General features: G+C 41.1%; 1 protein-coding gene across 1 annotated transcript in view; it reads left to right on the top strand.

The window, feature by feature from the left end:
* The first annotated feature begins 8,953 nt into the window (after window positions 1-8,953).
* PARP8 (poly(ADP-ribose) polymerase family member 8) overlaps window positions 8,954-25,836 on the top strand; it is a 123,313-nt gene continuing 106,430 nt past the window's right edge. The window contains exons 1-2 of the mRNA XM_014884268.2: window positions 8,954-9,365; window positions 10,050-10,104. Of these exons, the coding sequence (XP_014739754.1) occupies window positions 9,275-9,365; window positions 10,050-10,104 (146 nt within the window). The 5' untranslated portion in view covers window positions 8,954-9,274. The remainder of the gene's footprint in view (window positions 9,366-10,049; window positions 10,105-25,836) is intronic.

Below are 25,836 nucleotides of genomic sequence, written 5' to 3'. Positions count from 1 at the left end.
TAGACCAGGTTGCTCAGAGCCTCATCCAGCCTGGCCTTAAACACTTTCAAGGATGGGGCAGTCACAGCTTCTCTGGGCAACTTCTGCCACTGCCTCACCAGCATCACAGTAAGCAATTTTTTCCTACAATCTAACAGAAACCTATTCTCTTTTTCCTGTCACCACGTGCTTTTGCAAGTTGTCTCTCTCCATCTTTCTTGTAGGTTGCTTTCAGGTACTGGAAGGACACAATCACCTTCTCGTCTTCAGGCTGAATATTCCCAGTTCTCTCAGCTCTTCCTCATAGGAAAGGTGCTCTGTATCTTCAACCATCTTTGTGGTCCTCCTCCAGACTTGCTCCAACAGCAGGGACCCCAGCTCCGGGTGGGTCTGAGCAGAGCAGAGCAGAGGGGCAGAATCCCCTCCCTGCCCTGCTGCCCACGGGGCTCTGGATGCAGCCCAGGACACGTTTGGCTCTCTGGGCTGGGAGTGCCATGGCCAGGGCATGTCCAGCCTCTCACCCACAGCACCCCCAAGCCCTTCATGTCCCAACTTCTTTTCCAAAGATATTGATGAATCTTTAAAATAAACACAGTGAATTATTTTTAAATCCTTTTCAAGAATATGTTGGATTTATGAAGGTTTGCTTTTGGTATTAATTCAAATTGGATAGATAGATTGTTAGATCTATGTATAATATTACTGGAATAGACAAAGCATCACTAGATTTACAGAAAATTCCACTTATTTTTTAATATGCTATTTTTTTTAAAAAAAAGCAAAGTATGGTTATGGCATAACTAAAACTTGTCTTAAAAACCTAATTAATATTTTAATTTTAATTCATAACTTGTTTTGCTTACATCAGTGGGACTACTCATACTGAAAGCTTAGATATGCTTTGCAAAAGCAAGGCCTTCATTAATAGTTAATACCCATGGACATTATTTAATTAATGAGAAGCAAAAATACTGACATTATATCCTTTAAAAAACCCAAAGTACCTAAATATTTCTTCTCTTCCAAGTAAAAGCCATCTCATTAATTTTCTTCCTGTTATTTTTAAAATTTTTATTAATTTTGGTTTTTACCTCCACTTCTTCTCTTTCCCCTGCCACATTGTACATTGCCCTGGAACAGATCTTTTTGTATTAAATATTGCACACATTGCACATTTGATATACTTGTGGCAATCATGAGCATGGCTTGCAAACAAATTGTCCACATAATTATCAAAAGACATGGTGAATGTGATGAATACTTCGCATGTTTGGCTGTGTTTCCTGACAGCTACAAAAATAAGCAAAACCCCATGCAATGCACTCTTTTCCATGATTTTAATGTTAAATACAATGTCTGAGCTATTATTTATAAAGGAGAAAAAGCTCCTCTAGCTCCTGCTACATGATACAACTGTTCTACCAGATGAGAAATAACCATAAAAGATAGCCTGTAAACAGTTAAAAAGATAAAACCCTTAGCTGTTGAGGCACTGGACTGGAGACTGTGGGAAAGTGACCAAGGAAGATACCCTTATGGAGTCTGAAAGTTTGACTATTGTATAAAAGCTTGGGATGCTTTTGGTAAGAGTTAGATGAGACAGTTCCATACGCTCATTAATTATTGTAAATGTCACTTTCTTTTATGTTTAGTTCCTTAAGATTAAAGAGAACCTTGGTTTAAGAAGACTGACTGAACATTGCATTAACTCCTGGTTCCAATCTTCTGAAGGGAACAAATGCAGGCACCTAAATCTAATTATGTCTGTGAAGTTAAGCACGGTTGTGCAGCAGTGGTTGAGCAAACACTATATGACTTTGCTTGGATACAGGAAAGAATATAGCTGCAACAGCACAGAGGCTGATCTTCCCTCTTCTTCAGCCTCTCATTTAGAGTTTGGTCACAGATCAGTACCCCACAGCCTGCAGTGTAAATGAGACATGGTCTACTCATGGAATTAGTCCTCAGTTTCTAAGGGTTAATCTTGCAAGATGCTGAATGCTTCCCACCTTATCAATTCCATCTAAACAGGAAATACTCGACAATCCCCTTTAATTTGGGGTTACAGATTCTTTGTTAAGATCAGGCACAGGTTGGCTACACTGGCGGTTGTTACAGCAGGAAAGCATCGGTACCTGGTAACAGACGGTGACTTGGTGAATGGTATTTACTATAGCAGAAAATGAACTAAACTGATTATTTTTAGCAAGATAAGTATTTTGTAGTTTGAGTACTTTCTGGCACGACTATTTGCTATTAAGAAATTGCAACCTGGATAAGAGAACAGAGTAGTTTTGTTTTAAGGCTTTTTAACTATGTTAACCATTGTTTGCTAAGAAATTGAGAAATTTCCATTGTTTGCTCAGAAATTGAGAAATTGAGAATTTATGTGATAAGTTCAGCTGTGCTTAATGACACCAGAAATAGTACAAATTTCAGGAATTGTGTACCCTTGAGCCATTCACTAAACTTCTGGGACCAAGTATGAACTGGAAGCAGTGTTTACATGTCCCAGGGTCGTAAATTCAGCTATTCTGGGTGCATAGCAAAGCCATCCAGGTTACCTGTGACGTGACTGGAAGCAGTAAAGCTCTTGGGAAGGTTATTTAGAAGAGTTGTAAAGAGGCACAGCCTATAGCCAAGTAAGGAAGAGACCTGAAATTCTGCCTCTCCCCTGGGCTTAGGTGCTTATCTGCACCCCTGGAGACAGGTGCCTCAGACTGATGGGAAGGCTTTGTTATGCTCAGGCAGGAGGGTGGATCTTCAGCACTGATCACTGCTTGGCCTTAGGCTGTAACTGATAAGAGGCACAGTAAGCTCAACTTAATGTCAGTCTATTGTGCACTCGGGACTTTCAAATTCTAGAGAAATATGCTACCTACCCTGCTGCAGAGTAATCGAGAATTGAGGCACCATCACTTCCAATACAGAGTATTGCCATTGTGCAGCCAGGAACGCCCATTGTGGAAATAGCAAGGTTACTGGAAAGAGGCAACTCAGTTTAGGAACTAGCAGGTACTTTAAGGTTTCCCTCCGGATTTGTTTGTGACTGGCATCACAAAGTTGTGTATAGAAGGTTTAGAAATATTCCTGCTTGCCTTCCTTTTAAAACTTCGGATTCTGTAAAGATCCATTTCAGCCCTCCTAACTTGAGCTGCTCATGAAGTGAGACACCAAGGGTGAGCTGCAAGAAGGGTACTGAATGGATGGGATACACAGAAGTTCAGAGCTGAAAAGAAGGAATAATGAGATGCACTAGGAAAACATGTCCTAATTGTGTAAGAGTTAGGAAAGGAAAAATAAACAGGGGAAATAAGCAAGCAAGCAAAGGCTGAAAGCTGAGATGATACTAGTGAAGGAGGAAAAGCAAGAGCAAGTTAAAACCATCATTACAAAGTATAATACTAAGAGTTACAATGAACTGTGGTGTCATTTGGGACTCTAATTGCATGCTTTACTGAACATTGCTAAGAGCATTTATCATGCCAGCAGCCATAGGTTTAGCTACTGTGGGCCTCGGTGCCATCTGGAAGGATGAGCACTCACTCAGTCTTTAATGGAAAGTTAGAGATCATTGTCATAGCAATTCATAGCAGTCCACACTACATCTGTGGGTAGCACCTGTACATGTTTATGTTTTGTTTGAGGTGACTATTGCTGTTTAATACATACACTTTTAAAATTAAAAGTAAATGCAGTTGCTTTGGAAATTGCAACACAGAATTGAAAAAAAAATGAGGCTTGGTCCTCTATGACTTCAATGCTTTCCCCCCCTCTATTACGATTAAAATTTCTAAAAGTAATGTGAGAGTTTTCACACTGCCTAGGGTACGAGACAGCCAAAAAAAATTCTTAAAAACTTACTGAGGGTTGGACAGCTGGTATTTTAAGCTATTGTTTCATATTGTAATTGAAGACATTACTTTTTAAAATCAAAAGTATTTGAAGTTTTTATTAAGAATTAAAAAGTATTTTAGGTCATGTTATTAATTCAGTTTTAACTTTGTTTTTTTAAAGGAAAAGACTTCTATCAATGAACCAGTGCTAGCTCACTCAAAAAATCAGTAAAAATACCTTACTTACAGTGAAATTCAGTCTGAATTCATATTAAGTTCACCATGTTAGAGTATTTCAAGCCAAGTAATCACAGACTTGCAGTGATGATCCAAAGAAGCCAATATATTTATATTTATATTTATATTTATATTTATATTTATATTTATATTTATATTTATATTTATATTTATATTTCTATTTCTATTTCTATTTCTATTTCTATTTCTATTTATTTTTATTTTTATTTTTATTTTTATTTTTATTTCACCAGGAAAACATCACTAAAGATTGTATATATATAGATGGTACATTGACTACTTGGATGGACAGTGGTAATGGTATAGAGCACAGCTGACTTTGTATCTGTCTTAAGACTCATACAGGCTTAAAGAAAATTACATAAACTCTGAGTATTTTTACTTGACTATTACATCAGAATCTTAGAATGTAGTTGCTAATAATGGATGCCTAGTGAAAATGATACCAAAGAGGTTTTTATGCCATGTGTCAGTTCTCTGTTATCATGAAGAGGTAAGTACTGCTCCTACATCTCTCACACCTTAGTGGTGTTTTCAGGCTAATCACAGAATCAAAGAATGGGTCAGGCTGGAAGTGCCCACAGCAGGTCGTCTGGTCCTCCCTGCCCAAGCAGGGCCATCCTAGATCACATGGTACAGGATTGCATCCAGATAGTTTTTTAATATCTCCAGTGAGGGAGACTCCACAACCTCTCTGGGCAATCAGAAAGAATTTTCTTCCCCATATTCAGGTGGAATTTCCTGTGTATCACTCACTGCCCTGCTGTCTCAGCAGCACAGAGCAGAGCCTGGTCCATGCTCTGACCCCTCCCTGCAGGCACTGACAGACACTGATGATGTCCCCTCTCAGTTGTCTCTTCTCCAGGCTGTGCAGGGCCAGCTCCCTCAGCCTGTCCTCAAAAGTTATCCCTTGGTAACTTTGGAGCCCTGAGCTGCATGTCCTGCAAGGGCTCCATGTCTCTCTTTTCCTGAGGAGCCCAGAACTGGACAGAGCTCTCCAGATGTGCCTCCCCAGGGCTGAGCAGAGGGGGCAGGATCGTCCCCCTCCACCTGCTGGCATTGTTCTCCTAATGCAGCCCAGGAGACCACTGGCCTTCTTGGCCACAAGGGCACACTGCTGGCTCATGGACGGCTTGCTTTAGAAATTACTGTGCCATTTTAAATTAGAAGCTTACTGGAAGGGTGGCATTGTGTTTTATACCTTAAGACTGGAATGGTAGTGATCCTTTAAATGTTCTGACCCCGGAGGTCACTGTCTACAGACACCTGTGGGTTTCACTCTACTGGTGACTGACAGATAGTCCTGGACCTTGGGGAAAAATAAGAGGTTTGGTTTGGTATAAGAGTTTTATTTGGAGCATATAGACGATTTTTGTTGCTCTTTTGGAGTGTTGATGGCCATTTTGTGATTTTGGAATTTTTTTCTAGCCTTTGCCCTTTTGAATACCCACCTGCATTAGAGATATTAGACAGATACCAAATACCATTGCCCTAAATTCTATATATTCCCTACAATGGCAAGCTTTAAAGCTTGTTTTTCTTTTTTTTTTTTTCAGTTTTTCCTGAGACTTCTAGTGTGTGTTTATATGTCACATGAACACTCTTAGAAAAATGTGTAAATAAGGGAGCTAGGAAGAGAACAGGGTGTCCTGATGCTTACTGAAATATTTCTATCAGCTTTACTAATAGGTGGGAAGGGGGGTTATTTCTGGCATAAAATGAAAGAAATCTGCTTAGTCTAAAAAAGGCAGAACCCATTTATGAGCAGAAATTATCTGACCTATGCATTTCCTCTCAGTCACTGTTCACACATTACAGAAACACATTCACTGTGTTGTTTCTCTTTTATTTTCCCCTGTTACATTTTGGGCCAGTCTTCTCACATACATTTTCTAATCATGTACCTCCATTAATTTAATTTCATCTCACCTCATATACACCTCTAAAAATAGTTTCAGGTTTCAGGAGCACAAACATAAAAGTTATTTGTGTTTCTTTTTTACTTAATTGTTTCAGTACAATGTAACTGTAACTGAGCTGAGCTGAACTTGGGACTAAACTAGAAATGACATGAACCTCTTTTCAGGTCTGAAAAGCAACTGGAAAGCCATATCCTGAATTCACTTGAGCCATGACAATTACTTTCAAGGCCAACTGTCCTGTTGTTGATGTAAAGCTCTCCAGGAAGTTTCTTCATGGCTGTATGTCTCTGCCCCAGCCAAAACTAGCACAGGTGGTACGTCCCCTGTAGAGGGATTAAAGCATACATACGGATACTTTTGCAGTAACACTTAAGGTAACTGGATGCCAACATTTTATCAATCCTTCCAAATTTAGGGATCGATTCTATGGATTTCCAACACCTTATTTTCAGTATATTAAGAAATAGAATGACCTCAAACTTTGATCAAGCTTTTCCTCACTGAAATCAGCAATTCCTGCCATAACTGTACTGAAGTCATCAGGTAAATTAACAGCCAAATTGACTGAAGAATATAGGAATTTAGGAGCTATTCACAATAAATAAAAATTAATAGAATAAATAACTGCATTTGCAGACTTCTTGTTCAATTCAGTTGATGCTGTGAAGCCAGACATACTAACTTTCTTGAACATGGCGTTTTTTCTTTGTGGATGACTTTTCAATTCACTGTTACCAAGCCTATGAAAACAGTCTGTTGCTTAAAAAGGTAGTCAAGAATTGTGCTAATTGACATGACACTGAGAAGAACCCTGTGGTTAGAATGAGCTGTAAACAGATTTGTCAGCATAAATATCCTGCAACTGGCTAATAACCTCCCCGTTTCCACCTGGGAAGGATAACAGAGACCTTGCACTACAATGTTCAGGACCAAAACCCCATCAGAATAAATCAAGTTCTGATTAAGTCTTTAAATTGTGATGAAGGGCAAGTCAGCAAGCATGGCTGCTGATATTCTAGTTGGAAGAGATAGAAAAACACCGCAAGAAGCAGCACGTCTTAAACACTGTTGCATCACTTGACAGAATTGTCTTACCATATTATACCGTATTTTTGGCGACAGTGACAATTTCTGTATGCCCTGAAAAAGTCTTGCTGAGTAAAATCATAGTACCATAGAATAGTTTGGTTTACAAAAGACCTTGAAGATGATCTAGTTCCAGACCTCCAGCCATGGGTTCCAGTACAACTTCCTCATAAAAATCTCCAGCTGAAAAGCATTAACCTGGTGCTCCCTGTTACCAAAGCAGAAGGAAAAATATAAGCTTTTATGGTAAAAAAATCTATTCCTAAGTGTATGCAAGTTTTATCCAAGGACAGACCCACATGAAAAGCAATCTTGTAGAGTTTCCACACAGAAAATTTATCTGGAAGTCTCCCTTCGAGATAAATTTTTTTCTTAGAGGCAGAGTCATATCACGTGATGGATTTAAAGTTCCCTTCTATTCCCTCCTACAGATAGGAAAAATTATGGAGTTAATTTTTCATAAAAATACTGTTTGTCTTCTTGTGTTTGAAATCAATAATACATGATTAATACAGACTTCCTAAATGGAAAAAAAACCCAAAAAACCAAAACACACACCAGAATGACTGAGCTCAAGAATGAATAATCCACAGGAGCTGTTTAGAACACGGTGAATACATAAAACCTGAATTTTGTGAATATTCTCTCAATGTTATAATCAAATCTGTTTCTACTACTTTCAGATCTGATTTTATTAATTATAAGCATTGCACTTGGGTGAAAAAAATACCTGTTTTTGCGGACTTAGTGATTCCTTCCAAGTTATATTATGGTCATTACTTGTTCTGGACTAGAGCCCCAAACATGTAACTTGGATGAGCGCCCACTGCTAGGCAATGGACCTCCCAAGCTCTCTCCCGAATCCCTTAGGTCCGAGAGACAGTTTTGCTGGAGAATGAGGGGAGAGGAGCGCAATTAACACCACGGTGGTCACAGAGAGGTTCTAAATCCTCCTTTTACTGTTTCCATGGGCACGCACACCGGTCGACAAGTCGGAGGCGGGGGCTGGCAGGGGACGGCTCTCGGCCCCGGGTGGGCTGCCGGGCTGTCCTGCCCGGGAACCACCGGGCACAGCCGTGCCCGCGGTGCCGGCCAGCAGCGCTGCCGCCGCGGAAGAGGCGCGGGGGGCCGGCAGCGGGAGAGCCGCAGCGCCGGCAGCGCAGCCCCGCCGCTCCGGGAAGGGCGGCTCGGGTCGGCATTCCCGCCGGGGGCACGGAGGGCAGCGGGCCCCGCCGGCCGCAGCCGCCCTTCTCCCCCGCCCCGCCGCCGCCGGCCTTGCGCAACACGGCGCTGCCCGCTTCCTCGCCAGTGCGGCCGGGGAGCCGCCCCGCCGCCCGCACAACTCGCTCTTGGCATTTCTCCGTCGCTCGGGAGGCGGCGGCAGCCTGCGCCTGGGGCCCGGGCGGGCGGAGGCGAGCGCCGGCGGCGGGGCCGGGACCATCGCGTCCGCCGCCGCCTCCCGGGCCGCCCGCACGGCTCTGTGCATCCGCCTCTTCCTCCCCCCGCGCCGCCTCCGCCGGGGGAGCCGGCGGGGGCCGTACGTGCCGGGCCGGGAGCGAGGGGAGGGTCTGCGGCTCGGCGTCGCTGCAGCAAGCGCCGGCCCCGCCGCGCCGCCAGGGACCGGGTGCGGGTGCCGCCGCCGGCTCTCCGCGCTGTGCTGCTGCTGCGCGGCGATCGCCGCTGCTGGCGGGAGGGGCAGGGATGTGAGCGGCAGCGGCCGGGTCGGCTTGGCCCCCCCGCCCTTTTTTTTTTTTTTTTTCCCTTTCCTTTCCCTTTTTTTTTTTTTTTTTTTTTTTTTAATTTTTCTCTCGCCTCCAAAAAAAAAAAAAAAAAAAAAAAAAAAAGACTAAACCAGCCAACCAACCCCAAAAAACCCAGAGGGCGTGGGGGGGTGGGGGGATCCCGTGTCGCCGCCGCCACCCTCCGCTGGATCCATTGTGAGGAAATTGCCATTCGCCGGCAGCGGCGGCACATCTGGGCGGGCGCATCTGGGCAAACAACCTCGGCTCCCGCCGGCTGCCTTCAACGTCCTCCAACCGGCCGAACGGATCTCACCGGGCCGCCGGGGAGGCTCCTGCTCGTCAGCCCCGGGCTCCTTCTTTCGGGCTGAATCTTGAAAAAAACCCTGGCAGCGCGGGGGGTGGGGTGGGGTGGAAATAAAGGCTGCTATTTTTTTCCCCTGGGATTTATTTCATGGGGATGTGTTCAAGACAAGAGAGGATTCAGAAGGATATTGACGTTGTGATCCAAAAGTGCAAGGCGGAGAAGGACTGCCTGTTTGCAGGTGAGTTTGTCCCCGGGCGCCAGGTTGGCGGCGCGGAGGCTCCCGTCGCTGTCGCCGCCGCCGCGCCCGCCCCGGACCGCGCTCCCGCCGTGCCCGTGCCCTTCGCCGCCGTTCCCGGCCGCGGGGCCGCTCTCAGACCCCGTCTTCGTCCTCTCCTTCCGAGGGCATATGAGGGCAGAGGATACCGGGCGCCGGCCGGGAGAGGGGCGGGCGGGGTTGGGGGGCGGCATCCCGAGCCGGGGAGCGCGGCGGTGGCGACGCGCAGCCCCGGCGGCGCTGGGTGCGAGCCCGAGCCCGAGCCCGGCGCAGCTCGGGGGGTTTCGCTCCGCCGCTGTTGGTGGGCGGCCCCTCGGCCCCAGGCCGTGGCACATCCAGCCGCAGACGGGCCCTGCCCGTGCCGGCAGCCCCTGCCGCCCTCCCCGGCGCTGCCGGTCGCGGTGAGCCGTCGCAGGAGCCCGGCTGTCGGCTGCCTGTTGCCGTGTGTGACAATGGAATTCCCTGCCGTTGCCATAGCACCGGGCACTTGTTGCGAGGGGCTGGGGGGAGATGCTGCATTTTACTCTGGCTCACCCCGACTCCCCTTCCACCGCCCCCGTGTCGGGAGCTGAATGCTGCTCCGTAGCTACTCGGCTACTTCAGCCAAAATAAAGACAAGTTGTAATAAAGCAGCTCTTTGTCTTTCAGATTTCAGGTACTCAGACTCCACCTTTACCTTCACCTATATTGGAGGCTCCAAAAGGTACTTTTCTTTACAGTAATGACTCCATTTCCTGGTGGCAGTAAAATGCAGTGGTTCAATAACCTGGCAGGTTTTTTTTTTGTTTCCTTATCTTTTGCAAGAAGGATGATTAAATCATCGGCCTTCCTGCAAACATAAACCGAGGAAGAGGTGTGGAGGGAGGTGATGAGAAAGGTGATCCTAGCCGTCAGAGGCTCGTTCCTCAGAGTCCTGCTCTGTGAAGCTTTTTGTCTTTGTTTTTTTTTTTTTTCTTTTTCCTCAGTTTATGCAGAGATGTAAAATTCCTGCCGTATGTAGACCTAACAGAAACATTGAAAAGGCATCAATGTATGGTGTAAAGTTAATTCATGTTAAAAAACTGGGGAAAGTTAAGATTGTAATAACAAATAGGCCAAATTTCACATCAGCAGCTTTCTTTGATGCATAAGAGCCATATTTGGTCCCATGGCAGATGCAAGGCTCTCTGCAGTTGACCAAATTAAATCCTGAGACATTAAAAGAAATTTCAGTATAACTCGGAAGGCTAAAAAATGTTGTATTGAATGTTTAAATATTATTTTAAGTGGATCCAAGCTTGTGGTTATAAATTGAATTGTGCCTGTGCACATTTTCAAAATATATGTCAGCATTTGTTGTGCTTATCAGTTTACAAAAGCAAATATGTGTAGAAACTTGAACACATTCTTCTGCTTTCCTTGATTGTTAATTTTCATTTACTTAATGAGGTGCTGAAAGGAAATGGTAAGTTGATCTCTTTTAGCTATATTTTAAAAATTTGATATAGCAAGAAGTTTTGCATTTATTTTTTGGTTCCTATTTTTTAGTAATTCAGTTTCTCTGATATCTTTGTCAGTTAACTTTTCTTTCGTAGGATACATCACATTAAAGTACTGCATTCTTTCGTATTTCTTGCCAGTGAACCTGTCAGTGGAGGCAGCATTCCCACAGCCATCAATGCTCCCCCTGTGCATACTTTGGGATCTGGCTGTAGGACCAGACTCCCAGATGGTCCCCAAGCTCCAAGGCTGCTCAGAAAAATGTTTTCCCACCTCACTACCCTACTGCTTCCTACTAAAGCAAAGGACAACTTCTGTCATTTTCAGTGAAGTAGAATATTTTACCCAGTAACTGTGAATCAAAGTTTTTAGGTTGCGCATTGTATACTTTTGCTTTCAGTATTTTGATATATATTTTGTTTTGGTGTGGTTTTAAGACAGTTTCGAAGGGATTGATACTGAAACACAGGCCTCACTTGACACAAGCATCTTAGCATAGGTATGAATTCACGAAACCTTAAAGGTGTGACTGCTGCGTTTAACTGTAATCACTTTTGCAAGCAGGGCCTAGCGCTGGTGGGCGAAGGTGATAAGAAGGGAGAGGAGCATTAACTGCTGCACTTAAATACAACTGCTTCTGCAAGCAGGGAACTGCCCGGTGGGCTAAGGTGATAAGAAGGAAGAGGCATGTTAACTGTTGTGAGAGTCTAGAAGAATGCAAAGTCATAAGTTCTGCTTTAATAGATAAAAAAAATAGAAGAACATAATCTATAAAGCACAGTTATCGCAAAGCATTGTACCAGTTAGATAAACGTGATGAATTTGATAGCAACTATCTACTACGTTTGTAACCCTAGGATAATGAAACCACAAGTTACATAAGATCCCAGCCCTTAAAACTGTACCTTTTAGATAAGCTAACAAGGGCGGATCCCCGAACTGTGGAAGTATAAAAGTCCATGTAAAATGAACCACAGTCAGACATGCTTGTGGAGGTGCTGAGCCCTGCATGGTCTCTTGGCGTCAATAATGGTGTGCTTTTCTTTACAGTAGCTGTTGTGGAGTAGATTTCTGTGAATCAATGAAGTAAAAACTATTTAAGAGAGATACTATTTATCATTTAACTAAAATGATTGAATTTGAAAGTTACTTTGAACTGTTCTCTAAACCAAATATCATAGCAAGAAAACAGGAAGTTAAACCTGTCTAGTGTTTCCATTTTCTGAGCTGAATAAGCCTAAGGGCATAACTGATGGCAAACAAACTGGTTTATCAATGTTGAAACAAAGTGTTGGCACTTGCTCAATGAGAAAAGGAAGAGGGCCTTATGTTCCCCAGCCTTGAATTTTGACAGGGGTCAGTATTTGCTTAGGAAATTGATGACTGAAAACCAGTCTCAGGACCTTGATGATTCCAACACAATTGAGAATCATAATGCTTACAGAAACTGGTGGAAGTGGGTTGTTACTTAGAGAGCACAGTCAAATTCCACTTTCCTTTTCACATTTTAAGGACATTTAGAAAGCGTTCTTTTAGAGAAGGGTTTTGTGTTCTCTGTGTTTCTCTGTTTGCATTGTGATTCAGGAAGTTGTTTTGCAGTGTGTTTGGTGTACAGTGGTGTACTGAGTGGCAGGCTTACGGCAGTAAGCTCTCATACATACAAAGTGTGTGAAATGAAAGCTATTCAGAAAAAAGCTTCAGCTTCTTACATCAAAGATGTGTGAGTGGTTTCTTCTTAGAGGAGGTTCTTGTGGAGCAGCAGCTGTACTGTAACGTGTGCAGGATTTGGGCAAGCCTCCAGTACAGGGTCAACAGCAGTGACTTATACATGGTAACAGTTTAGGAGAGCACAAGGTCATCCTAGAACCTTCTTTTTGGCCTTTGGGTATGAGTTTTTTCTTGCTGACATTGGTGCAGCTGTGCACTTCCTGAGTGATAACACCATTTTTTGATTATTGCACTCAGGAGCTGTCCTGAAATGATATAGCCACTTTCATATCATGGCCATGGACTCATTGGCAAACAGGCCTTGTTCAGTTGCTTCGGATGCTCAGCCCAATGACTTTTGTTTTTTCAATCCACAGGAGCACAAGCATTAGAGTAATGGGCAAAGGAGTGGGTGTTCAAACCAAGAAAAGGTTTGAATGAGTAAGAGTAGAAGTGGTGTGTAAGGAAGATGACAGTACTTTAATACTAATTATTAGCTGTGCCTGGAACTAAGAAGTTTTCATGCTTTGTTTCTTTTAAATATTTTTTTTTTAGGTCAGTGTGTAATACGGCCTTGGTTTAGCCACAGTGGTTACATGGAAGAGCACAAGCCCTTGAAAGAAGGCAATCTGTTTGAGAAACAGCATTCTTTGGCAAAAAACAATACTAGCAAGTTAAATATCTCTCTGAAGATTCCTCAGCATACTGTAGTTGCCTGTAGTGCGCATTTTGTCCATTTGTTAGTGATACTAATCTATAACCTAGGGCTAGATTCACAGTACATCAGGGTAAGTCCATGGAAGTCAGCGTACCAGTATTATTTCAGTTATTATGAGGACCTGAGGTTTATTTGTGTTTTTTTTCTTCAAACTGCAGAGTTTATCTGTGTGAGATTTTTTTTCTTGGAACCAGTTTCTCAGACTTTATCTGATTTTTTTCCCTTGTTGCTTGGATTGATTGCACAGTCTCTTCCTTCACTTTTGAAATATTAAGGTAGTACATAAGCATGCTGCAGATCCATGCAAATACAAGGCCTGATACAGACGACATTTATTATTATTTACGTGGAGTTAACTTGTAATCCCATAGAGAAGTAATAGTAGTTCAGACAGTCCTTTTAGACTGCATTCATTAATGCATTGTGTTCATGCTTCCAAATCATTAGATCTGTTTGTCACTGCAGAGATGTGACCTCTTTTGGGAAGGTTGTAATTAGCAATTTATTAGTAAAAGCATGTCTGCGTGTGTAATGTGGACACTAAATAGAGGGCGGATTGTTTATCAATTTAATATTTTTTAATTTCATTGTCAGAAAGCAATAAGCAGGTTGATTTCTTGTAAAAAGAGGTGTTCAGTCAGGTGCTGTGACTGTGCAAGATTTACTCTCCTTTAACTATATCTAGAAGAAAATTTTAAAATTACTCTCTTTTTAATATGTTTTTTTTTCCTGCAGGATCTAAAACAGATATTAAATTGTGAATATGTGGAGTTCTCCATTTTGAAAGAATCTGTAGTTTCCTTTTTCTGTCCCTGTATGACACACTGTTCCTCCAGAAACCATGCAGACTGAACAGATCTGCTGATCTGTCATCTTTCAGATAAAAATGCATGCTGCCCTGAAGTTGTTTTCACTTTATATGTCATTTGACATGCTTTACATAGAAACAGTGCTTGGTTGTCCTGAAAAAAAGATATTTTCTCTTTTTATTATTTTTCTCACCCTGCTTTTTTTTTCCTGAGGCTAAACAAGGACATCATATCAGTCCTGAAATACTTCTTCATTCAAATATGTTCTTAACTCCGATTGGCAGTGAAGGACAATGACGATAAGGTTGTGCATGAGAGCTAATAATGAGATCTAATACTGCAGCATATTGCAAATAAACTAGATAGTACCTGAACATACAGATTCATTTTGTCAGCAAAGTTCTCATCTCCTATTCATCCAGTGGACTTATATTCTGCCTTCTGTACTTCAGCACAATGATTGTAACAGGCAGTTTGTTATTTTACATGGTTTTTATTTTGAATATTTGGCTTTTTGTATTTTATTCAGGATGTTATTGTGGTATCAGAAGCTCTCATGTAAAATGATGAGTTAATTTCCACTTCGCTGTAGTAGTGAAGCATTTCACAGATAAGGAACTGTGCCACTGAAAAGAGTGACTGCATTGCTTGTAACTTTATAACTAGAGATGAAACCAGTATCTGAAGTTCTGGCACATTATGTCCACCAGGTGTTTAAACCACTTGACAATAAGTGGCTACAGATAATCTTTTCCTCTGCTTTTATGATATGCTCTGTTGCTGCTTCTGTGGATTTATAAAGCTGCCTACATGAGAGATCCCATTTGGTAGAGAATTTTGAAATTCTGGTGTAATTCTGGTAACACTGAAGTCATTGGAACAGCAAGTTGTAAAGAAAAACATGGTTGGGGTAAATGATTCATGTCTTGATACTGATGTTCAATTTATGTAAAATACAGGAAAAAAGAGAAAACTGAAAAACAGTTTTTAAACTAAAGCATATAATTGTGTCCATCAGAAAATACCAAAATGAAACACATTTATTTGGTTGGTTTTCTTTATTTCCATAACCATGTAGTTTAAGCCCAGTGTCTTTAGCTCCTCTGTCAGTGGAGCAGTGTGCTTACTGGCTGTGCAAGGATTGGAAGGGGAAGGTTGGACTGCTCCTTTTGGAAACTGTGGTGGCTTACATGAGATGAAAGTGTTCGTGAAAGTATGACTTACGAAGGTGAGAACTTGATTTTAGTGGAATCCATTGCCCTGCAAGGTTTTACTTTAGATGTAATCAGTTTTATGCGGAGCCTAGGAAAGGCTGGTGCAAGGTAGTTCATCTGCTGGTGCTGACGGCTGTGTGTAACTTTGTGTTCAGCTTATTAAGTAGGTCATTATATTCCTAAAATCTACTCTTACAGTAAGAGAGGGGTGAAAGATACACAGCTTTAATCTAGCCATCTGCTTATTGCTGTTTCAAAATACCTGGGGATTTCTACATCTTTAAATTTTAAATTTCCTATCAAATACGGCTTAACACTTTTTGCCATTACTACACCATTTCCTACACTGTTTCCATGAGAGAGAAGTCTGTGTTATGAGAGATGGGAAACTAGTTTAGCTGTAACATGGCAAGAATTGTGATTTTCATTTTTTCACCAAAGATTCTGTCGAGAAGGTAATGTTGAATACAGCCTTGAGTACTTAAAAAAAGCACTTTTGGGTCAGGTGCTACTAAAAATTCAGTTTTAAAATCTCTCTGGACAAGCATTTTCCATTCTATGAACTTCTGTTCATGTACCTTCATTCTAACTTTATACTACTACTAATATTGTCTGTGTGCAGTACATACATGAAACTTATCCATACATTCCTATAAATCGTTTTTTGGTAAGACTGCAAGAAATTCAGTAGGTGTGATTTAACAAATTACTCATCCTAGAAAGAGATCTGGTAGAACACAATAGTGGAAGTGCATCATTAAGTGCAATGTTAAAGGGTTGTGAAAAACAAAATCACCACCACCATTCTACTCACGGTGTTACTGAGCTTGCCTCATTTTGCTGGGTTTGTGTCTGACAGCTCCTTCTTGCCTTGCTAGTAAAAAGTCTGTCTGAAATTAACTCTATCCCCGTCACTGCATCATGTAAAAAACATATACTTCAGGGAGAGCAGGGTCTTGTGGAGATCCTGTACAGGCCTGGTGAAGCAAGTTGCTGTCCTCTTTCAGCTGCCTAATGTACCAATACTAAGAACAGCTACTTTAAATTGTGAACCTCTTCATTTCAGTGAGAAAAATGTGGTTTTAGGCATTTAAATTAATGGTTTGATTTTCAGAAGTGTCAGGCTGCCACACTACATAGCAGTCTTGGTATTAACACCGGTTGTTTAGCACTTTTTAAAAGCATCAGAATTTATACTGCAGGTATTTTTGCCATACAGACATATGCACTGTTTTTTGAATAGTTTCCCAGCATGGAGCTGGGGAGTGCTTGAATGTCTTTACAGAAAGCAGTTTCAGTAACTTCTTTCTCTACTTTCATCACGTATTTTAACATACTAGTACCTAAAAATAAACCCATAGGCTGTCGCTGTTAAAGTGTTAATGTGATAAGACAAATAAATTTGAAAGCAGAGTTCACTCTGCCAAAATTAATTTAGATCATTTTTCTCTATATTGGGACTAATGCCATTTCTGCCTTTTCCTGTTAATCTCTACTAATTTCCTATATATTTCATTGCTTATAAATAAAGAGCTAAAGATACCTATTGACATATTTTTTTCCACTAATTACTTACTGTGTAGAATGTGAATTCTCATTTGAGTCAGAGTGTAACTACTCCCAAATCAAAATAGTTTCAGCACCTAGAGTGAAAGTAAATTTAAACTTGATGGGGGAGTTCACTTAAAATTAAAACTAAGAAAGGGATGAAATGTGAGTAAATCTAGAAAAACGTCCAATGTATAATTCTGGTTCGGCATTAAATAAATCCTGTGGAAGAGGACAATTTATGTCCTCCTTGCTACTGGAGGGTGAAGATTTTTACACGTATTTCCTGGAATATGCCTCATCTGAGGAAAAGTAGCTCCTTTATAGCATCCATCCAACTTCTATGGGAGGAAGAGCAGGAAAGAGCCTTAAATAAGGAACAGTGGCAATTGTTTCTTTTTCAAATCAGAGTTCTGGGAGTTTTGCATCAGAAATTCCCCTACTTATGGGGTGTCCAAGTAAGCCGTGGTCTTTCTCATGCTCCTGCAAGGCAGCAGGCAGAAAACAGCCTTGATCCAGTGCTGGGGGGTGAGCACCTTTCTGTAGCTTCCTTGGAGGCAGAGGATCTGTGTGAGCCTTCCTTGCCTTCTCCTGTCTGTCACATAAGATGGTGGCATATCCTGGCAATTAGGATGGAACTGAATTGTTCCAAGGGAGAGTTGCTCAGTGGGAGCCTGTCTGGAGCCAGGAATTAAGGGCAAAGAGGAAGCTCAAAGAAGCTAGCTAGCCCTTCAGAAGTTTCTTTCTAGCCAAAAGGCATTGATCAGAAATAAAAAGGGCAACAGCATGTCACCTGGATAATGAAATGTACTCTTTGCCAAAACAGAGTGCAAAAAATGGTCACATACCATTTGTAGAAAGTAGTATGTAATTAAAGGATAAGTCCATTTCAAATTATGCAGAATTCTGCATTTCATCTTGTGCAGGTTGCTATCTTCAAATCTCGTTGCTTTAAATAAGTGTTCCAGTTTAAGTCTATAGAGAAGAATTTTTCACATTAAGAGCCAAGCTAGAAGACAGGATTACTTTGCACCATTAAGCTGTCATGTTTTTACCCAAAAATGTGTAAGGTGTCTGTGACAGACACTGGTTGCTCTCAAGTAGAAAAAATAGGCTGTGGATTAGACACAGTATTTCAGGTCATTAGCTTTTTGGCAAATTACATATTTTTTGTGTGTATGTGTGTGTGTAATCACTCATTCGTGCTTATTCTTCTTCCTTAATGCTGGAAAAGTCATCTTGGATAGGGAGATCTCATCCCAGAGTACTCACACATCCAATAACATATGAAAATAATTAGAATGTTCTTCTGTCAGTCTGGAGTTGATAAAGGTGTTGAAATCAGGAAGCATCTCATTGTAATAAAGGTGCCTGTTGACAGTCTTGATCTGATTTACTGCTCTGAGTCTAGAGTAGTTCTGCTGGTGTGATGAGGCTCACTTGTGTGCACAGTGATACTACTGAATATTTGATTTCTTGCTGACTTCTCATAGAGAACGGCAGTTTGAGTGGTTCTTTTTTTTTTTTGAATGGGGGAAATTCTGAAGATCTGAGTTCTGTTTTCGGTCATCTTTGCAGATGTTTTCTTATTTTTAAGTACTTTTGTGGATGGTTGGAGATCTGCAGTCTGTCGATGGAAAAAACTGTTTCATGCATGCTTACCAGGTTGCTGATGTTGCTGAGGACACAGACAGATGGCCAGTTGTCAAACTCATGCTCCTCCTCTGTCTTTTTAGCCTTAGCACCTGAAAACCTGGTTGTCAGAGTCATCTTTTAAGGATGTAATCTGCTGAGCCATATGAAAAACCTCTTTATCTGTCATTCAGTCAGAATCAGTATCAATTCTTAAGCTGAATATGAAAATGGTTCAAGATCTTTTTGTAGGTATGACCCATTACTTGAAAGAGAGATTATGATTTCTTCTCAAGGACTATTCAGTGAAAAAAACTTAAAGGATCATATTGATTTTGTCTATATTTAAACTGTGTGAAATTGGTAATTTCAATATATATTTCTGCAAAACAGTAAAAACATAGGAAAGAAAAGTTATACAGTATTTCGGACAAAAAAACCCTTGACCTTCAGGTATTAAAAACTTTTGGAAAACATGCTTGATTTATGCCTTAGTGCAGCAGTTACAGGCACTATCAGTATCCTTCCATTACAGACAGGGACTTATATAAAATAGTTTACTGTTTTAATGCAGTTCTATGAATATTACATGAAGTCTTTCATACATGGTTGTAGCTGTAATAGAGTTACAGCTGAAAACTGAACATACTAATTCTGTTCTTTTAAGAAAGTATATTGTTAAAGAATTTTTTTTCTGTGAAGACTTTTAACCATTCTGTAGAACAAAGCTTGTTAGACTTGGCATAAAATTTCAAAACTAGGATTTTGTAGGCTTATGCTGAAGGACTACTGTTTTATCAGTGGGTGACAGGAATAGTGAAATTGGATATGTTTAAGTAACAACAGGAGAAACATAACCTTTGCCTGTGGTATAGACTCCTGCTTTCTATGTGTTCTCTGTGCCAGATTTAGCCGTTGATGGAATTTTTACAGAAAACTTCAGTGTTGATTAAAGCATTAAGTAAAATTACATGGGCATGTACCAGTTCAGTTTTCATTAAACTATTTTGCTGTGTAATCTAAGGACATTTACAATTCCGTGTTTTAGCTGTTGCATTTTATTTGTTCATTTTGATATTCTGCTTTTGAATGATGAGTTGTGAGTGAGTCTAATGCTTCTTTGGTTTTACCTAGATATAGTGAATTAGAAGAATCACATTCTCCCTGTGAATCACAGATGGGGAGGAAGCAAGTACAGGGAGACTCTAGGCTCTTTTTGTATCTGAATTTATATCTTACTCATAAGCATTTACTTGTTATGGACTGTCCCTCTTGTGATGAATAATTGCTTATTATGCTCTTTCTATGTTTAAACATCGATGATTAGATATTAAAAAATATTAGTTCACTAAAATGTATAAGTTTATTTAAGGCATGAAGAAACACATTCCTCCTGCAGTTCAGCAGAAAAACTGACCTTTGGCAAGGGCAACAAACACAGAGATATGTTGGGTAAATACCTTCTCTATCTGGCACTGCCTGGCTTCAAGGCAGACATGGATGTGCAGAAGATGCTGGCCTCCCAGTGGGCTCCTAAGGATTAGGCATTTGCTGTCTGTGAAGAGAACAGGAGCTGTAGTTAAATGAGTCAGGATAAAAATTACAAAAGCTATTGGTTTTATGGAGGATATAAATCGATCACCGTTTGGGGTCAAGAAAAGCTGGCTACAGTCTTTACTTATTTCACCTATTAAAGAGGTATAGTCAGCCAGCAGGACAGTGAGTCAAGTCTTTGACTGGAAGACCATTGTGAAAGGTGGCCTGTCTTGTGTGGCATGGCAATTTTTAAAGCACATTTCCAGCATATCTCAGTGTATGTAAGTTGCAGAACCTTTGACATGAGTACTGAGCAGATCGTCATAAATTGCTGGCATAGATGAGCATTTTGTCCTTCTTGTGGCTGCTTACCGCATATTCCTGTCTTCATTTTGTCCCAAGTTAACTTCTCTGTTGTACTTTTTGTGATGTAACATTATTACCATATTCTCAGCTAATTTAAATTGACAAATTGCCATAGAATTTGGTAAAGTCATGCCAACTTACAGCATTGCGGATCTGTCTATAATTATATCCATCGTGTTAAGAAGTTTAAATAGAGCAAAGCTAAATATAAATGTTATCTTTTTTGACTTATAATAGAAAAGTTTAGTATATGCAAGATTAGTTACATACCAAAGTGCAATTGCATTATTTATGTTTGCATTTTAGGTGACAAGTAAGGACAAGTTTCATCGAGGCTGATAAAGTGAGATACAAAGTATGGATTTTAGGAATGGCTTGTATTGAAGTGGGGAGGACCAAAATGGGGCAGAGATGCCTGAAGTGATAGGGACTGGAGATGTTCTCACACTGGAGATGTTCTCACACACAGCAAACAGGTGTTCTCAGCAGTGTGGCACTTGAGTGTCAGGTTTGCATGTGGTGCAGCTCGTAGGCAATCACCAAGACACTGCAATGGTCTCTTTTTTTGTTTTCAGTGCTAAGCTGAACTTGGCAAAGCACTGACCAGTTTGTTTGTAATGTTGGTGGTCCCACGGGATACCTCTGGCACAAGGAACACCTTGACCCACAGAAAATACCACCTCAGTGCTTCCCCTTGGGCAATAATGATGACTTCAGTCTGCAGAAGTTAGAGAAAGTTTGACACCAACTCTCGCTATTTTCATTTTGTTTGTGCCACTGGGGAGCATAGTCTCCTTGAAATTGCCTTCCTATTTCTTCCCAACTCGTCATTTTCCACCTGCTTTCTTGCAACCTTTTGTTTTCCAGAGGTGCTGTGTGTACTAATCCATTCTCACAAAAACTGCTGCTTGTTTTGTTCATATTGTTGAAGCAGACAGACATGAAAGAGTTGGCAATACACAAGTGTGTCATGAAGGTTAACAGCATGGAGCAGCTGTAGACCACGCATGTCCCAGTGCTTTTCAGTTTAGATATAGATTCTGAAACGCTTGTTTCAGTTCTTCGGAAGTTTCACTTTCACCAGAATAACAGATTTGTTTCCTAGCTCTGTGGCTGGGAAAGAGAAAAAGAAAAATCACTGCTGAAATAATTGCAGCTGCTGCCGAGTTGTTTGCTGGTTTAAGTTTAAAAGTCCTTTTAACCTGGTTTGTTTTGGTGATTTCTGTTGAACCTAAGTAAGTCTAAACAGAGATGTTCAGAAGTGGTGTGTATTTCAGATCTTTAACTGTAGATGCTGCATAGCTGTAAGAATGAATTTTAGCTTGAACCAGTAGAAGTTGTATGCTCTTAGCATTATAGAAAATGTAAAATAGAATGGCAAAGCAAATAAACCCAATGTTGCCTACACGGTTCTTCATATTACATACTCCTTAGTCTTTAATAAGCAACCTCTGTGGACACTTTGTGAGTGTGTCTCCAATAATCTCCTAGTTTTTAATTCTGTTCGTCTAAATAAAGGAAATCTGACATTTCTATCAGCAACAATGCACAGTTCATTAGTGCATTAATGCATATTAATGAATATTAATGCATATTATTAGTGCTATTAATGCACAGTTCATGGTGCTCTTAATTGTCACTTTGAATACTGAGGGTGTTCAGTGCTCACTTTTGCGATCATGACAATGTTCTTTTCAGGTGTTTGGTCAGTAATAGGACTGCTTGATAGTGACTCTTTGCTCTCTGTAATATTGAGCTTTTCCTTGGCTGGACTCTGCTTTGATTTATAATAGTATAAGTCACAGACTAATTACTTGTCCTGTTAGTGGAGTCCTGATAGTGAAGTTTCACTGGTGCAAACTGGACACCTTGGGTATGTCTGACTTTTTTAAGGGTCGGGCTTGAAAACCAGGTTTGCCTGTTGAGCAGGTGACCAGCGCCAAAGGCAGAGGGTGGATGAGGTGTGTCCTCGGCACACAGGATCTGTGGTGCCCAGGAAATCTGCTGGGGGGTGGCCAGTAAGTGGAGCTGGCCGTGCCTGCCCAGCCATGTCAATGGTGGCAGGGTGAAACTCTTGTGCCTACAAATTCTTGTGAAACTCTTGTGTCTTCTTCAGAGCTTCCAGAGCAGGACAGAGGGCCACCCCAGGTGAGCTCTGTGGGACAGAGCTGAGAGTCTGCCACAGGAGCTGTGCTCCCAAAGGATGCTCTGCACTCTCAGGGCAAGTGGGGCTTTGTGGACTAGGGGAGGCTGGCAGATAGCAAACCCCTGCAGGGCAGCTTGGGGGAAGTCAGGTCAAGTAAAATAAATTAACTTCTAAGAAATAATATTGAGGCTGGGGGAAACCTTTTGTGGCCAGCAAAGAGCTTGCCAGGCAAATAGAAGGAATTCTGTAAGTTCATATCAGTGAAATCTGGGAAGAAAGGAGTTGAAGAAGGATCACAGACCTTTTTATTGCCTCTGCTTCCCAGAGGTCTTGGAGTCCTCCAAGTTAAGCATAAAATATTTGCTACTGAAGAGGAGCTACGTAGAAGGTATCTCTTGGCATTGCTAATTTTATGCAAAAATCTAGCGTGAACCAACCTGCAGCATACACACTGTGCACTCCTGAACATATCCAGTGTGTGCACACACATTGATTTTTGGCAGGTGGTGTCAGCTTTCTCGTTAGCATTCTGTCCTTTCTCAGAGGATTTATAGATCTGAATACATCTGAGCTCTTCAAAATAATTTTTTTCCCCTTTCATTTCTTTCTGGTTCAAATCTGTGTGTTTTTAAAAATACGCATGCAAATGAGTTTTGGCCTTCATTTTCCTGTTAAGTTGTCACAATGGCCCTGAGGCTGGCAGAGGTTCTGCAACATTGCTTAGGGTGTTGCTAATGTGTGACTGAAGGCAGATCCTTGTCACAGGAAGAGTTCACTGTTTCCTTTTTGTTGCTGCTGCTGTTGCATGAATGACTACAGAAGCGAAATCGAGAGGAAGTAGGGCAGAGAAAGACCACAGGTCGATATTCAGCTCTGTTTCATCAGTTTAAGGTGCAAGCCTGCTTGTGTGCAGCAATGCAACTTGATTAAAGAGATTGTATTACACAGCAAGGACAGAGTAAGATCTACTTTCCTCTACAATTAATATACGTTAAAAGACAATAAGGAGAATGAAATTATCTGTTTTTCTCATTACCTGTTTATCTCTTATTTTCTTTGGGTTGTTTATAATTTATTTTTAATGGCAGCAAATAATTCTGACAAGAGTTTCAAGCTGGATGTGTTACATGCTATAGTAGTGTTATTTCCTTAAGAGATACACTGCCAAGTTTTGTCTTATTTTAATTTAAGGGCTATGTATGACTAATACAACACTTTATTCGAATTTTCTAACTAAAATTTTATAAGTAGTATTTTATACATCTGGCTGATGTGTATTCAAGGCTCAGATGGATAAAACAGTTGAGCTGTTCTACCCCTAATATCCTTAAGTTCCTTGTTGGGTACAGCCCATGGCTCTGCAGTGGCACATTATGCCAGTGATTGGAACATTAGCTGCTACTGACTGAGTGAGAATCCTTTACAGCTCTCAAACTTCAGTGATTTCAATGTCTAATGATTGCAACATGCTTATGATTAACTACGTAATATACTGTACTGAAAAAATGCTTGGTCGGTGAGGTGAAGGCTGTGTGGGCTGGGACTTTCCTGTCTAGATTGTTTCAGTTTTGAAGTCAATTGGTCAGAACTGCGGATGTTTTTATTATTGTACTTGATAAGTTTCAGGAGATTATCACACAAACATTTTCATTTTGCTGCTGATCAGTATGTTGACTGTAACAGAATATATAAAGTTTCTTCATTTAGTCTGATCCTCTCCTTCTCTGGACTATATAAACTGATGAGATGGCATAAGCCCAACTAAAGAGAAAGCACAGTTTAGTTTCTTTTCTATGGCCATTTTTTACCTTTACTATTCGACTTTTTCAGTTAAAGTTTATTGGAGTAATTGAGGCAAATATTTCACTTTTCACCAAATTTAATTTTGAAACCGTCCCATTTATAGTTAAAATTGCTTTGATTATTTCTGTAGCCGCAGTCATTTGCGTAAAGTTGAAGCAATAATATTGGCTTTATTTACACTCCAAGAACCTACCCCAGTGTGTCTGATTGGCCATCTATCTGGCTAACCCTCCTCCTTATGTTTAAGCATAATATATATTTATTTACAGAGGCTCAAGGTACTTTCTGATTCCTTAATATAATTTGAGAAATTCAGTTTACATTATTTCATAAGCAGCTGCTTCACAGTTACATTTAGTAAAGTGGCAAACGAGCCTGCAGAGGTGTCTCACAAAACAGCATGGTAAAAACATTCATCTTTAAAAATAAAATCTAGAACTTTATTTTCCACTGGCGGTGAAGATGGATGAACATGCCAAGCAAGTGCCAGTGTACTAGTAAGCAGGCAGTGAAACATTTGGGTCAGAAAAGCTTACACTTGTTGGTCTTTTGAATAATTTGCAAAGTAGCTGTGGAATTTACTCAGCACCTATCTTGTGAGGTGTACTGTGTTTTCTCTGGTTTCCTGTGCACTGGAGCTGGCAGTGTGGGCACCCAGCTGCGGGTGGGACTGTCAGGGGGCTGAGGAGAGGCTTTGCAAAGGGAGCATCTTGAGGTGTCCAGTAGGAAAAGCTGCCAGGCTTGTGTCAGGGCTTGCACTCCCAGGGAGTTTAGATACTTGGGTCCTGTCGGGAGTCGTGTAGCATTAAGGTATCTATGCAGGCCCTTTTTGTTTCAAAATATGAGTAAATGCGTTGTTCCAGTGGTTCCCCTCCATTCAGTGGTGCATGATTCTGATCTGTTCCCAGGGTAGGTGTGTCAGGGTGCTCAATCGTGAGACAACACAACCCAGCCCCACAATTAGGCTGACTTGCATGAAAATAGAGCCTAAAAATTTCTTAAAATCTCTGTTTTGTCAGGTCCTTTCTGATTTTTTACCTTTTACCTTTTATAAACTTTGGTCTCAGGATCCCTAAATCCTTCTGTAAGGATTTTTGGTTGTGACTAATTGTGTAGGGCTGCTTGGATGCTGGCAGCTTGGATGAATGCTTTGGAGCAGCAACATTGGTGCTTGGTGGCTGGTTAGGAATGGAGATGTGAAAGACTTTATAGTGAGCATTCAGTCTTCTGTCTGCTGGGTCAGCTAAAGAGTTCTGTTGGTGAAGTGAAACTCATTTGAGTCAGTCAACTTAGGTCCTGTATTTTTCAATGGAATTTTGCTCTAAATCCATGTTTTAATACAAAGCAGAGATTTGTGCCTTGCTGTAGTGTTTTGAGTAAAATGACAGTGCATATCCAGCCTACTGTGTGTATGAGATTCAGGTGCCACTGAATTGTGACATCAGGCCTTTGACATCTAAGATATATTTTACACATC

This window comes from Sturnus vulgaris, chromosome Z, assembly GCF_052056855.1.
Source record: "Sturnus vulgaris isolate bStuVul1 chromosome Z, bStuVul1.hap1, whole genome shotgun sequence".
NCBI classification, from domain to species: domain Eukaryota; kingdom Metazoa; phylum Chordata; class Aves; order Passeriformes; family Sturnidae; genus Sturnus; species Sturnus vulgaris.
Note: the sequence above shows the minus strand (reverse complement) of the source record. Positions and strands in the feature narration are given on the sequence as shown.